The 15,170-nt window shown below is 45.5% G+C and overlaps 1 protein-coding gene across 1 annotated transcript in view; it reads left to right on the plus strand.

Moving 5' to 3' along the window:
- Positions 1-9,320, plus strand: part of cbfa2t2 (CBFA2/RUNX1 partner transcriptional co-repressor 2) — a 32,710-nt gene extending 23,390 nt beyond the window's left edge. Inside the window, exons 5-11 of the mRNA XM_084172710.1 lie at positions 1,808-2,004; positions 2,294-2,541; positions 4,977-5,062; positions 5,791-5,998; positions 6,970-7,038; positions 7,269-7,459; positions 7,941-9,320. Coding sequence (XP_084028836.1) covers positions 1,808-2,004; positions 2,294-2,541; positions 4,977-5,062; positions 5,791-5,998; positions 6,970-7,038; positions 7,269-7,459; positions 7,941-8,261 — 1,320 coding nt within the window. The 3' untranslated portion in view covers positions 8,262-9,320. The remainder of the gene's footprint in view (positions 1-1,807; positions 2,005-2,293; positions 2,542-4,976; positions 5,063-5,790; positions 5,999-6,969; positions 7,039-7,268; positions 7,460-7,940) is intronic.
- Positions 9,321-15,170: the final 5,850 nt, after the last annotated feature.

The raw sequence follows: 15,170 nt of genomic DNA on the forward strand, positions 1-15,170 counted from the left end.
GGACATTTCTCAAATTGAATATTCGACGTCAAGACGTTTGTCATACAAACAGAGAATTGGGGTTGTGAATGTATTTATTTATTGCCTTTCGGTCATTCCCAAGTAACAATATAGTTGTATGCGTTGACTTAACGAGCGACAGGGGTTGCGCTATTTAATTGGGCCGTTGAGTAACTTTGCAACATGGGGGCCTGAAATTGAATACTTATTAAGAGCTACCCTCATGACAAGCCAACATAAATCTTCCAACAAGTCAAATTTCTCAGTGTTTTTGCTCCATTCTTCAGAAGGTGAAAATCAGCTCTTTTTCCATGGTTTACCTCTCCTTCACCTTTCAGAACCCCGACTCTCTGAAAGAATAAAATACATTTTTTCTTCTTCTTAATTTACCAGGCTCCCCAACTTCTCCCGCCCTCCCTCCTTCCCTCCTTAGCACCGTGGCAGTGGATAGCTCGAAAAGAAAGAGGGACAGAGCTCGGAAGTGTGAAACATGACTATAAACCATTCCCTCCCTCCTTTAATGGGGCTCAACAGTGCGCCATATGGACTCTGTGTCGCATTAAAAGAAAGCAGTCATTCAGGCTTGCCCGGCGCCGCCAATTTCGCATCCGCCCAGCAGAAAGAGAGACCGGCGCTTAACTGACAGACAACATATGTGGTGGACTGATGTAGCGGTGGCCCTGGGTAGGGGGGGTAAGGGTCTTAAATGGAGAACGGGGGAATGAGGAAGTCTATAATTATAAGCACACTCGGACCTGTTGCTCATTAAGAGATGGAAAGAGAAATAGAGAGAGGGAGGGAGGGAGGGAGGAGCCTGCATCCTCTCATCAGGCTCGGTGGCCATTCTGTTCTGCCTCCGCTCATCACTCTTTTTCTCTCTTTCGCTTGTCCCGCTCTCTTTACCCCCTACGAGGGGGCCTGCGTTCTGATTGCACCATGTGATGTTTGTCTTCCTCCTCTCCTCCTCTGTATCGTTCTGTCCCTCCCTCTTCTCTCTCTCTGTCTCATTTGACCTCCGCAGACTCTCATTCCACTCAGCCTTGCTTCTACTACACACACTCCCTTACATGAAGCCTCATTTCTCCTCCTATGTGTTTGGGTTTTGCAGTGATCTACTGAAAGGTGGGCAGCAGAAACAGTCACGGGGCTTACGCTAGGCAGACAGACTGAGACAGCGGCCATTTTTAACCCCCGTGAGGAGGGGAGAGAGTGTGTGTGTATGCATGTGTCTCTGGCCTCTCAGGGAGAGATCTGCTGTATGTCTTTCTCCCCCTGGGCCTCCTCAGTGATACGTCTCTGCCTAGTGTCTCTGCCGTGTCGCCATGGCATTTCCGTGAGGACTCCGCAGAGGCTCCATGACCATACCGCGATATGTAAATAAGTCGCTGATGCGTTTCAGGTTTTTCACCAAAAAATGACATGTAATGATATTTTGTGGACATGTCAGTTGGATTTAATAGGAAATTCACTTCGAATTTGCACAAGATCAGATCAGCATATTTAACTTTTGATCAGTAAAGTCATAGAGAATGAAGATATTCCCAACTAGTTTTGTCAGCTAAGAAATAGTAGCCAGCTCTTTTATGGCAACAGTATGGCATCTATACTGTCTCCATGATGCCACTGCGTCTACACGGCGTTTCCGTGGCGTTTCCTTGACAGCCGTGATCCCTGTAGTTAGATTTTGTAGGCTTTGAGAAAACATAATTACAGGAACTCACAAGAATACTGTATATTATACTTCTCTCGCTCTCTCTCTGCTTTCCAAATGACACTCCCCTCCCTTTCTCCCCCCCCCCCCCCCCAGGCCAACCTGCCCCTACTGCAGAGGGAGTTGCTCCACTGTGCGCGTGCGGCCAAGCAGACCCCGGCCCAGTACCTATCCCAACATGAGCACCTCCTGCTCAGCACCACGCTGGCCTCGCCCCCCGACTCCTCAGAACTGCTGCTGGAGCCCAGCGAGAGAGAGAGAGACATGGCCACCAAGAGACACAGCCCTAACAGGTAGGAGGGAGAGAGAGAGACATACAGACAGACAAAATGTACACACACACACACACACACACACACACACCAAGAGCGACACAGTCCCAACAGGTAGGGGAAAGACTGTCATATACATACAGACATATACTGTAGACACACACACACACACACAGAGATGAGAGAGACAGACACACATCCATGTATAGTTTGCAAGCAGCCCCAAACACAACAGACGGCCCTCCCCAATATCACACGTACACATTTCCACTCTCTCTCATGCCTTCCCTCCCCGACATCTTTCCTGCAGGGCCAAAGAGAATGGCTTCCACGAGCGCCCGCCCGCCCCCCTGGAGCCCCCAACCAAGCGCATCTGCACCATCAGCCCTGCGCCCCGCCACAGCCCGGCCCATCCCCTGCCCCTCAGCGCTCAGCTGCACCCCACGCCGCCCCCACTGCAACACTACGCCCTGGAGGACATCAGCGCCCCCCACCTACTGCACCGTGAGAGCCGGATACTGGAGCTCCGCGAGCTGAAGGACAGGCCCAGACTACCAGGTAGATAAAACACAAGTTTACTGTACACACCTACTGGTGGTCCTGTGTGGCTCAGTCGGTAGAGCATGGTGCTTGCAACGCCAAGGGATTGTGGGTTTGATTCCCGTTGGGGCCACCCATACAAAATAATTGGAGAGAGAGACCTCTAAGAAGAGACACACACACAAAACAAATACAACCCAGATGCATATACAATCTCAGGGTTTAGCCCTACATGAACAGATGTAGGTATCCTTGATTCTCTCACATTGATCCCTCTGCTGTTTTCCACAACACTCGTAAGGGATGACTCAAGCAACACAGAGGTTGCATCATAAAACAGCACTCTTTCTCACTCACACACAACCAGCCTTTAGTGTGGTCGATATGAAAGCTGCTAATGGGTGGTCTGTGTGGGTGTCCATGCGAGCAAGTGTGTGTGTGTGGACATGCACAGCAAACGGCATAGAAGTTCTCCGAAGGCCATAAATCCATGGACCCCACGTGTGCTTAGAAAGTGTGCCAAACTACCCAGGAAGTAGTGTACCTTTGAGAGAAGATTGTATCTAGTTCATTGTAAATCTGCGTGCCATCTGGTCCCTGTCAATGTCAATGGCCAGATGGGATATTCAACAAAGTAGACACACACTCGCATAAACACAGAAGCGAACACACACACACACTACCCCCCCCCCCCCCCCCACCACCACCACACACATAGTGCCCTAAGGAAACGACAGTAGTTCATGCCGAGGCACACCTTTAGGGAGTCGAAGCAGGGGGGGGGGGGGGGTTGTTTACGAGCGTTGCGTCCCAAGGTGCAGTAAGCCATCCAGCCTGTTCACCGCCACATCTCAGAGAGCTTTGAACTGGGGAGCGCTGATGAGAAACAGCAGCGGGGGTGGAGACAGGGGAGAAGGAGAGAGGTGTGTGGGGTGGATAGATAGTGTGTGTGTGTGGGGGGGGGTAGTGTGTGTGACCATTAATGAGCCAATATGTATGTATGTGTGTGTTTGTTCCTTTTTGTTGTTCAAGTGTGTATTTGTGTCTTTGAATGTTGTGTTATATGTTTGTCTGTTCGTGTGTGTTTGCCTCTCTTTGTGTGTTTGTGTGTGCTATCTCTTCCCTGCACTCATCCAAACCAGAGCGGGTATCAGCTCTGCTTAGCCAGGGGGTGGCTGTGTTTAGAAGTGGGCCTGCGCCACACGGCCTGAACAGCTCCCTCCATGGAATGCTGCTGGCTTCAGACCATGGGGAGGGGATGCCCACTACTCCCCGACAGTTACCCAGCCACAGGGGGCAGAAATGGGGAGGAGAGGGGGGTGGGGATGGTGTCGGTGGTTTTACACTGACAGCTGACCTCCAGATGTGGGGGAGTCCCAGCGCTGCTGCATGCCGTGACTGGGCCCGGGGTCTGGTTCTCATCAAAAGACCTCTCTCTGTCCCCTCTCCCTCTGTCTTTCATCCGCTCGCTCTCTCTTTCTTTATCGCTCTTCTTTCTTTTCATCTCTTTTCATCTCTTTTTTTTTTACTCTTTCTTAGTTTTTACGTCTCTCGCTCTGATATACACTGAGTGTACAAAACATTAGGAACACCTTCCTAATATTGAGTTGCACCCGCTTTTGCCCTCAGAACAGCTTCAACTCGTCAGGGCATGGACTCGACAAGGTGTCGAAAGCGTTCCACAGGGATGCTTACCCATGTTGACTCCAATGCTTCCCACAGTTGTGTCAAGTTGGCTGGATGTCCTTTGGGTGGTGGACCATACTTGATACACACGGAAACTGTTGAGCGTGAAAAACCCAGCAGCGTTGCAGTTCTCGACACAAACCGGTGCGCCTGGCATCCCTGATCATACCCCGTTCAAAGGCACTTAAATATTTTGTCTTGCCCATTCACCCTCTGAATAGCACACATACACAATCCATGTCTCAATGCTTAAAAATACTTATTTAACCTGTCTCCTCCCCTTCATCTACACTGATTGAAGTGGATTTAACAAGTGACATCAATAAGGGATCATAGCTTTCACCTGGATTCACCTGGTCAGTCTGTCATGGAAAGAGCAGGTGTTCCTAATGTTTTGTATTCTCAGTATTGCCCTTATCCCCTACTGAATATCTCTCTCTCTCTCTCCCCTCCCTTCTATCCTTAACTCTTTTGCCACTCTTCGTCTTTCACTCCTCCTCTTCCTCTCTCTTGTGTATGAGGAAGCGAAACAGTAAAGCTAGTAGCGAGATGGTAGACCACAGCTTGTCACTAAGCTATGGTCATGACATGGAATGTTGTTGTGAAATAAGACCATCTAAATGTTATTGTGGGATTGACTATTATGATTAATGGACACCACTTTCACCCCCTTCTCTCCGCCTCTATTCCTGACATATTCATTTGTAATGACGTGTTCCTTTTTAATCACCACTTTAATCTTTCATTTGTCTCGTCTATCTAATCAGGCACTAACGGGGGCTACCGCGAGGAGCCCGTGGACCACAGGCTGACAGACAGAGAGTGGGCCGACGAGTGGAGGCATCTGGATCATGTAAGTACTGCTGCTGACAGTAGACGCCGCTACCACCACTGGAACTATAAGTGCCGTAGCTCCTCTCAATGCCTGGTGGAGCCATCGAGGCTGTGTCAGACTGGGTGTCCCGTTCACTGTGGTGGACTTGTGTTAAAGCAATCGGCTGTCTACATTCGAGAGCCTTGCGCTCCAGTAGTGATTGACTGCGCAAAGCAGGAGTCCTACCCAATGAAATGATATTTATTTTGTCTCACAAAACAGGCCTGTGTATTGAGACTCATTATGCACCCCAATTAACACTACTGTATATAGCTATTACTTAGCCCCACGTTATGACATATACCACAGGAGGTTGGTGGCACCTTAATTGGGGAGGACGGGATCATGGTAATGGCTGGAGAAGAATGAGTAGAATGGGATCAAATACATGGTTTCCAGGTGTTTGATGCTATACCATTGGCTCCATTCCGGACATTATTATGAGCAGTCCTCCCCTCAGCAGCCTCCACTGACATATACTGTATCTTTAGAGGTAAGCTATATCTACTGCAGTAGTGTAGATATAGGACATATTTTGTGGTTGGGCATTTGGAAAATTGGGTGGGCCAGAACTGAAGCCCTCCATTGTATCTACTTGCTATCTAAAAGGCTCTAATATCAAAATCAATTAAGATAAAAAAATATATATACAAAAATGGATCTCTCTGAAGGTCCCCTCTTTCTGTCTCCGTCCCTCCCGTCTCCAGGTGTTGAACTGCATCGTGGACATGGTGGAGAAGACGCGGCGCTCGGTGGCCGTGCTGCGCCGCTGCCAGGAGTCCGACCGCGAGGAGCTCAACTACTGGCGGCGGCGCTCCAGCGAGCAGGAGGACCCCCGCAAGGGAGGGGCCGCCACCATGCCCGCGCCCTTCTCCAAGACCCACAGCCCCCACACGGCCGAGGGACTCACCAATGGTGGGTGGTCTTCTGTCTTTACATTACAACTAACTCTTATGAGCTCAAATCCATGGGTGAGAAGTTAAGTTCATTTCTACCCTTAGGATTTGGCCTTTAATGAATCAATACATTATATATATATATAGATCTGTCGATCAGGTGTGTATCTTGTCAGGTGGGATTCCTGGGGTAAGGGAGTAAAAACTAGTATGCCCCTTGATGGTGAGCTGCTGAGCAACCGCCTGCTACTGAGCTCCCACATGGTCGCACACATAAACCCACTGCCCTCTGGTGTTCATCTACAGAACTACACCCATCAACACACTAATGACACATTTCGAAACCTATACAGGATGCATTCCAAATGGCATCATATTCTGTATATTGGTAAGGAATAAGCTGCCATTTGGGATGCAGACTCAGTCTTGCTGGCAGTGTTTGTCTCTCAGTGCTCGTCTGCTCCTCTCTCCTGGGCCCATGCTGCTCCATGGCCCCCAGACAGGTGCCAACGCTGCCCCCGTCCAGATTGGCCACAGAAGGCCCTGGCAGTGACAGCCTGCCATCCTGTAAGACCCAGAGCTGGCTGCCCGCCGCCCGGCCGGAGTGCCATCTGTGTGCCCAGCAGTGTGTCTGGGCACAGTGTACACAGTCCAAACCCAGCCCGGGCACCACAGAGCTTGGGCATAGGTCTGGATTGAGAAGAGCAGCTCAGAGAGAGAGAGAGAAAAGAGAGAGAAGAGAGGGATAAAGAGTGAGAGTGAAAACAAACAGGATGTAGCTACAGCTTGGTTGTCAGCTCCTCTGCCCTAGCCAATGTACTCCCTCTTCAAGCTGCCCGGCTATTCGGTTAATTTGGACAACTGGGGAAGGTTGAATTGGTGTGGTTAGTGAGGGGATTGTATATCCCAAGTTAATAGAGCGGATGGTGCTATCTCACACAAGTCTGCCGGGTGCTAACTTTTTTTTTTTTTTTTTTTTTTTTTTTACAGAATCCCAGAGAGACTTTGCGCCGCGGCCTGGCTCGGGCTACGTGCCGGATGAGATCTGGAGAAAAGCTGGTAAGGGCTGGTACAACAGTGTTCAATGTCCCGTGTGTGCATTCAACATGAAATGTTCTTCTTCTTTCCCTCTCTATCTCTTTTTCTCTCCCTCTCTCGCTCATGAAAAAAATATTCTTGAAAAACATTTGATATAAAGGAGCCCCCTTCATCCATCTATTATAACCACTATGTATCCTAAAACCACCACATGGACTAAAACCTGACCCCCTGTGTCCCCTCTCTCACAGAAGAGGCAGTGAATGAAGTAAAGCGTCAGGCCATGGACGAGGTGCAGAAGGCTGTGGCTGAGGCGGAGCAGAAGGCCTTTGAGATGATCACGGCTGAGCGCGCCAAGATGGAGAAGACGCTGTCCGAGGCCAAGAGGAAGGCCACCGAGGACGCCATCCAGGTCATCAACGAGCAGGAGGACTCCAGCGAGGTTCGGAGGATAGATTAGTGCATAAGTACATAACTGTGTACACTCTTAGGAAAAAAAAAGGTGCTATCTAGAACCTTAAAGGGTTCTTCGGCTGTCCCCATAGGAGAACCCTTTGAAGAAACCTTTTCTGGTTCCAGGTAGAACCCATGTAGAACCCTTTCCACAGAGGGTTCTACATGGAACCTGAAAGGGTTCTCCTATGGGGACAGCTGAACTGTTTTGGAACCCTTTTTCTAAGTGTACACACATACTGTGAAGAGAGAGTCATAGTGAGCACATATGAATAATAGTCAAAGCTGCAGGACATGTAGATGCACTACTGTGGTATTTACATACTACTTGCCTAGTATACTTTGTCCATTTCTCCATAAATATAGTGTACACACACTCTTCCTCTCCCCCTGCACGTAGTCTACACATACACAGCTGTAGTCTATTATTTATCTCTATACTAAACCTCTCCATTTCGCTCTCCCTGCAGTGCTGCTGGAACTGTGGGCGCAAGGCCAGCGAGACGTGCAGCGGCTGCAACGCGGCGCGCTACTGCGGCTCCTTCTGCCAACACAAGGACTGGGAGCGCCACCACCTCATCTGCAGCCCCGGCCTGCAGGCCCAGCCCAAGCCTGTGTCCGCCATCACCGCAGCCAGGGCCGCTGCGGCCGCTGCAGATGTTACCACAGGGGCCAAGGCCCCAGAGAGTGTACCAACCGCTGCCAGCCCTGGGGGGGAGAAGGGGTCGAATGCCTCTCGTTCCTCCACCCCGTCCACTCCTACATCAGTGTCAGAGAGCAACGGGCACTAAGACTAGGACCATGGAGGGTGGTAGTGATACTGGCTCTCACTCAAGATGGCCTCCGTTCCCCTTTTCCTTCCATTCTGTTGTTCGTGACTGTTCATAATGGACGCCCCAAAATGGCTTCCTTGCTCTGTTTCCCGTTCCTCTCGAACCGCTGACAGGTGAAAGAAGCTAGTGTACATTGTTCCATCGTTTTGGCTTTCACCAGACAAATAACTTTAGGTCAGCGGTTGTGAGGGAGTGGAGACGAGGGAAGGAAGCTGTTTTGAAGAATTACGTTGACCCAATGTCTGTGACATGAAGTGATGTCACAGACATTGCGTGAAAGGAGGAGGAAATTAGGTCATGTTACACCCAGAAAGAGGAGAAACTGTGGGGAAGGGAGGGATTGCTTTTGTAATGGTGGGCAGAAGACACTCATCTGCTTTGGGACTCGGAGGATCCATTTTCAACAGTTGGACAAACAGACAATCCACCTGACAGATGGACACTTGTTTCACTTCATCCAAAATAACAATCCCAAACAGAGATGAGACGACTAAGGACTGACTTCAGACAATGTTTTTGTCATTTGTATTGTTTTAAGAGGACTGAGGGGGATGTATGAGATTTGGAACGGTCATTTATACCCAAGGGTGAACGTGATGGTTGAAGTACATATTTCCTAGTTTACTGTTGTGTTTGTATATAACGCTAAGGAAAAAGAGGGTTATGGGTCTGTGTTGACAGTACCAGAGTTCCTCATCATGGAAAGACATTTTGGAGGTGACACGATAGTGAAGTCACCTCCACAATCCTGTTTGTATAGCTACTTTTCTTGATCGCACAAGTTATTCGTCAGGTTCCTTTTTTGTGTGTGTGTACGTACACGTGTCAAAACGGTTGTGCCGTCGGTGGATATTGTAAACTAAAACATTACTACGAATTTCAGAGCAATATAAAAAAATACAAAGTGTTCAGGTATTCACAAGCTGTTATGCATCACCAAAGTTTTCAATTGCTAAACAAGTGTCATTGCCTGTAACTGTCTATTGTTGTACACAGAATAAATATACAGAAACACTGTTTCTTGTCTTGTTCTATGATGCGTATAGTTATCTATTGTCATTTTCACCCATTTGTCCACACTGAGCTTATAGAATAAATAAGATGGTAAGATAGAAAATAGTGTAAGGTGTAAAGATGAAGAAACTGCACATTTCTAGAAGTTTAGCAATCTACTACAGTCATTGCTTAGCTCCATGTCACCCGTTGTACAATTCTGGGTCAGATGTCTTCAGATTTTGTGAAGTTTGCACCGGTTTTCCATCAGGAATATAATACTGTATTAGGTACAGTATAGTCTGATGGAAATAGAAATATGCTTAATTTACTTTTTTATTAATGATTAATTCATCCCACTGGGGCAATTATTTACAATTAATAAATAAGTAGACGATATATAATACACATTAAAGTATATTAAAGTAGCTTATTGTTTTTTGCTTCCCTAATTACCTCTGGAAAAAGTTCTAAGTTCACACTGGTGCAACATTAGTGACTCTTCTCTGGCCCTCTTTTGACAGCATTTGAAACAGTTGGTTTTAGATTGTTGGATGACTTACAGTACCAGTCAAACGTTTGGACACACCTACTCATTCAAGGGTTTTTCCAAACTATGAAATAACACATATGGAATCATGTAGTAAGCAAAAAAGTGTTAAACAAATACAGTGAGGGAAAAGAGTATTTGATCCCCTGCTGATTTTGTACGTTTGCCCACTGACAAAGAAATTATCAGTCTATAATTTTAATGGTAGGTTTATTTGAACAGTGAGAGACAATAACAACAAAAAAATCCAGAAAAATGCATGTCAAAAATGTTATAAATTGATTTGCATTTTAATGAGGGAAATAAGTATTTGACCCCCTCTCAATCAGAAAGATTTCTGGCTCCCAGGTGTCTTTTATACAGGTAACGAGCTGAGATTAGGAGCACACTCTTAAAGGGAGAGCTCCTACTCTCAGTTTGTTACCTGTACAAAAGACACCTGTCCACAGAAGCAATCAATCAGATTCCAAACTCTCCACCAAGACCAAACTCTCTTGGCCAAGACCAAAGAGCTCTCGAAGGATGTCAGGGACAAGATTGTAGACCTACACAAGGCTGGAATGGGCTACAAGACCATCGCCAAGCAGCTTGGTGAGAAGGTGACAACAGTTGGTGCGATTATTCGCAAATGGAAGAAACACGAAATAACTGATAATCTCCCTCGGCCTGGGGCTCCATGCAAGATCTCGTCTCGTGGAGTTGCAATGATCATGAGAACGGTGAGGAATCAGCCCAGAACTACACGGGAGGATCTTTTCAATGATCTCAAGGCAGCTGGGACCATAGTCACCAAGAAAACAATTGGTAACACACTACGCCGTGAAGGACTGAAATCCTGCAGCGCCCGCAAGGTCCCCCTGCTCAAGAAAGCACATATACAGGGCCGTCTGAAGTTTGCCAATTAACATCTGAATGATTCAGAGGAGAACTGGGTGAAAGTGTTGAGGTCAGAGAAGACCAAAATGGAGCTCTTTGGCATCAACTCAACTCGCCGTGTTTGGAGGAGGAAGGATGCTGCCTATGACCCCAAGAACACCATCCCCACCGTCAAACATGGAGGTGGAAACATTATGCTTTGGGGGTGTTTTTCTGCTAAGGGGACAGGACAACTTCACCGCATCAAAGGGATGATGGACGGGCCATGTACCATCAAATCTTGGGTGAGAACCTCCTTCCCTCAGCCAGGGCATTGAAAATGGGTCGTGGATGGGTATTTCAGCATGACAATGACCCAAAACACACGGCCAAGGCAACAAAGGAGTGGCTCAAGAAGAAGCACCTTAAGGTCCTGGAGTGGCCTAGCCAGTCTACAGACCTTAATCCCATAGAAAATCTGTGGAGGGAGCTGAAGGTTCGAGTTGCCAAACGTCAGCCTCGAAACCTTAATGACTTGGAGAAAATCTGCAAAGAGGAGTGGAACAAAATCCCTCCTGAGATGTGTGCAAACCTGGTGGCCAACTACAAGAAACGTCTGACCTCTGTGATTGCCAACAAGGGTTTTGCCACCAAGTACTAAGTCATGTTTTGCAGAGGGGTCAAATACTTATTTCCCTCATTAAAATGCAAATCAATTAATAACATTTTTGACATGCGTCTTTCTGGATTTTTTTGTTGTTATTCTGTCTCTCACTGTTCAAATAAACCTACCATTAAAATAATAGACTGATCATGTCTTTGTCAGTGGGCAAACGTACAAAATCAGCAGGGGATCAAATACTTATTTCATATTTGAGATTCTTCAAATAGCCACCCTTTGCCTTGACAGCTTTGCACACTCTTGGCATTCTCTCAACCAGCTTCACCTGGAATGTTTTTCCAACAGTCTTGAAGAAGCTCCCACAAATGCTGAGCACTTGTTGGCTGCTTTTCCTTCACTCTGTGGTCCGACTCATCCCAAACCATCTCAATTGGGTTGAGATCGGGGTATTGTGGAGGCCAGGTCAACTGATGCAGCACTCCATCCCTCTCGGTAAAATAGCCCTTACACAGCCTGGAGGTGTGTTGGGTCATTGTCCTGTTGAAAAACAAATGATAGTCCCACTAAGCCCAAACCAGATGGGATGGCGTATCACTGCAGAATGCTGTGGTAGCCATGATGGTTAAGTGTGCCTTGAATTCTAAATAAATCACAGACAGTGTCACCAGCAAAGCACCCCCACACCATAACACCTCCTCCTCCATGTTTTACAGTGGGAAATACACATGCGGAGATCATCCGTTCACCCACATCGCGTCTCACAAAGCCACGGCGTTGGAACCAAAAATCTCAAATTTGGACTCCAGACCGAAGGACAAATTTCCACCGATCTAATGTCCATTGCTCGTGTTTCTTGGCCCAAGCAAGTCTCTTCTTATTATTGGTGTCCTTTAGTAGTGGTTTCTTTGCAGCAATTCGACCATGAAGGCCTGATTCACACAGCCCCCACTGAACAGTTGAGGTTGAGATGTGTCTGTGACTTGAACTCTGTGAAGCATTTCTTTGGGCTGCAATTTCTGAGGCTGGTAACTCTAATGAACTTATCCTCTGCAGCAGAGGTAACTCTGCCCCCCCACAAATTAACTTTTAAGAAGGAACACCTGTTAATTGAAATGCATTCCAGGTGACTTCCTCATGAAGCTGGTTGAAAGAATGCCAAGAGTGTGCAAAGCTGTCATCAAGGCAAAGGGTGGCTATTTGAAGAATCTCAAATATAAAATATAATTTGATTTGTTTAACACTTTTTTGGTTACTACATGATTCCATATGTGTTATTTCATAGTTTTGATGTCTTCACTATTATTCTACAATGTAGAAAATAATAAAAATAAAGAAAAACCCTGGAATGAGTAGGTGTGTCCAAACTTTTGACTGGTATTGTATCTGTAAAAATCTATACAGTGCGCTTGACCTTTTCCACATTTTCTTACGTTACAGCCTTATTATAAAACTGATTAAATAAAAAATAAAATCATCAGCAATCTACACACAATACCCCATAATGACAAAGCGAAAACTGGTTTTTATAATTTTTTGTGAATTTATAATTTTATTTTATTTTTGCTATCACCCTTAGCTATGAGACTTGGAATTGAGCTCAGGTGCACCCTGTTTCCATTGATCATCCTTGAGATGTTTCTACAACTTGATTGGAGTCCACCTGTGGTAAATTCAATTGATTGGACATGATTTGGAAAGGCATACTTCTGTCTATATAAGGTCTCGCAGTTGACAGCGCATGTCAGATAAAAAACCAAGACATGAGGTCGAAGGAATTGTCCATAGAGCTCCGAGACAGGATTGTGTCGAGGCACAGATCTGGGGGAAGGGTATGTCTGCAGCATTGAAGGTCCCCAAGAACACAGTGGCCTCCACCATTCTTAAATGGAAGAAGTTTGGAACCACCAAGACTCTTTCTAGAGCTGGCCGCCCGGCCAAACTGAGCAATCGGTGGAGAAGGTCCTTGGTCAGGGAGGTGACCAAGAACCTGATGGTCAATCTGACAGAAATCTATAGTTCCTTTGTGGAGATGGGAGAACCTTCCAGAAGCACAACCATCTCTGCAGCATTCCACCAATCAGGGCTTTATGGTAGAGTGGCCAGACTGAAGCCACTCCTCAGTAAAAGGCGCATGACAGCCCACTTGGGGTTTGCCAAAAGGCACCTACACCTATACATTTAAATCCAGATACATACATTTTAAATGGAATGGGCAGTGGTGCACAGTTTTTTTTCAAGACAGAGGGAATACAACTTCAAAGGAAATAAAAAATGAAGAAAGAGAAGAACAAAGGTAAAACAAATAAAGTGAAGTAGAAATAAAGAAAGCTATAAAAAGTGACACGTGCAAACTTAAGTGTGAATCCTAACTTCCACTTAACCTCCTAGGGCTTAGTGGTCACATACGTGGACAGCACTTTTCAGCTCTTATGTCCACAATTGTGTAGAAGTTCTGTCATATTTCATGGCTTATTCTGATTTAGATATTTATAAAAGCCTTGTATATTTGTCATGACATGCAAATTTGAAAAAAATAGTGTAAAACTAGCAACTTTGTAGGTCGCTAAACATGAAGTACACGTAAGTGTACTTATGGACTGAGGCTCCTCGAAACAGCTAATATGCTTGTAAACATGCACACACATAAAATGGGAAAAAAGCTAGCTCTGATGCAGCTAAAAAGCTGTACATGGTCCCAATGAAATAAATAACAATTAAATCACTAAATACATACATACATACTTAAATTAGTTGTGTTGAAAATGTTAGCCTAATGCAAGAGTGACTATTTAAAATGCAATGTTTCCATATTATTTTTACTCTCCGATAGTCAAAACATGTTCAAAAAATATGTGTATGTGTTATTAATACATTAAAAAACAGTCAGGAAAAAAACTGCTGTGTTCAAGGCAGAAATGAAGAGTTTTTCATTCTATTACACAAAGGTGACTTTATTGTGTTTTATGGAAATTCGGACCATGAATCCACATATGTGGACATCATTTTTCTCTAAAAGTACATCATATCAAAAGATGATACTTAGTTTTTATTCTAATTAGGTTCCAATAAGCCCAAATAGCAAAGAGAAATAAAAAATGCATGTAAAAAAACAGCTTGGGCCTTAAGAGGCCTTTTAAACTTTTAACTTAGTCTTACACTGACATCAATGCATGACTACATTACAATTTGACTTATTAAGTGGAAGTTAAAGTAACTTCCCAGTGAAAATCTCACTTTTAAAAGTTGTTGACTCGTCCTATAATCGTATTTGTGGCCTAAGTATAAATTGGAGAAAAAACACTTAAAAAACCCCACCTCAAACCTGTATCTCAAACAGACCGTTTAAAAAATGCTTGCTAATTACTCATAGAACAAGATGTCATCTCTCTGAGCAGGATGAGCTGGCCAATTAGCGTCTTCTTCCATGACTATTTTTAAAGACTGGTATACGCCCACACCATTCTGTTGTTGGGGTATGCCCACACCATTCAACACAGAAAAGCTGCTTTTTACATACTTAATTACAATTTTTTGAAGGAAAACTATTGAACTCATATTGGAAGTATTTATAGGTCATATTTCATAGAAATCTGGAAACACTGGGCAGTTACTTTAAGATTCACCACTAAAGGATGGATGCCTCTCACCAGAATCAGGAAGAACAGTCTGAATAGGCCCTTCGCTAGTCTTTACTTTACTGACTTTATTGTCCCCATGGGGCAATTTTGTTGCAGGATCATGTACATGTTTAAAGTGCCATTTAAATACAGTAGAAAACAAATTGACAATACAACACTCATAACAGTTACATGGCAATAAAAAATTAGTCATTTAGCAGATGCTCTTA

This window comes from Coregonus lavaretus (assembly GCF_964263955.1).
Source record: "Coregonus lavaretus genome assembly, chromosome: 12".
NCBI classification, from domain to species: Eukaryota; Metazoa; Chordata; class Actinopteri; order Salmoniformes; family Salmonidae; genus Coregonus; species Coregonus lavaretus.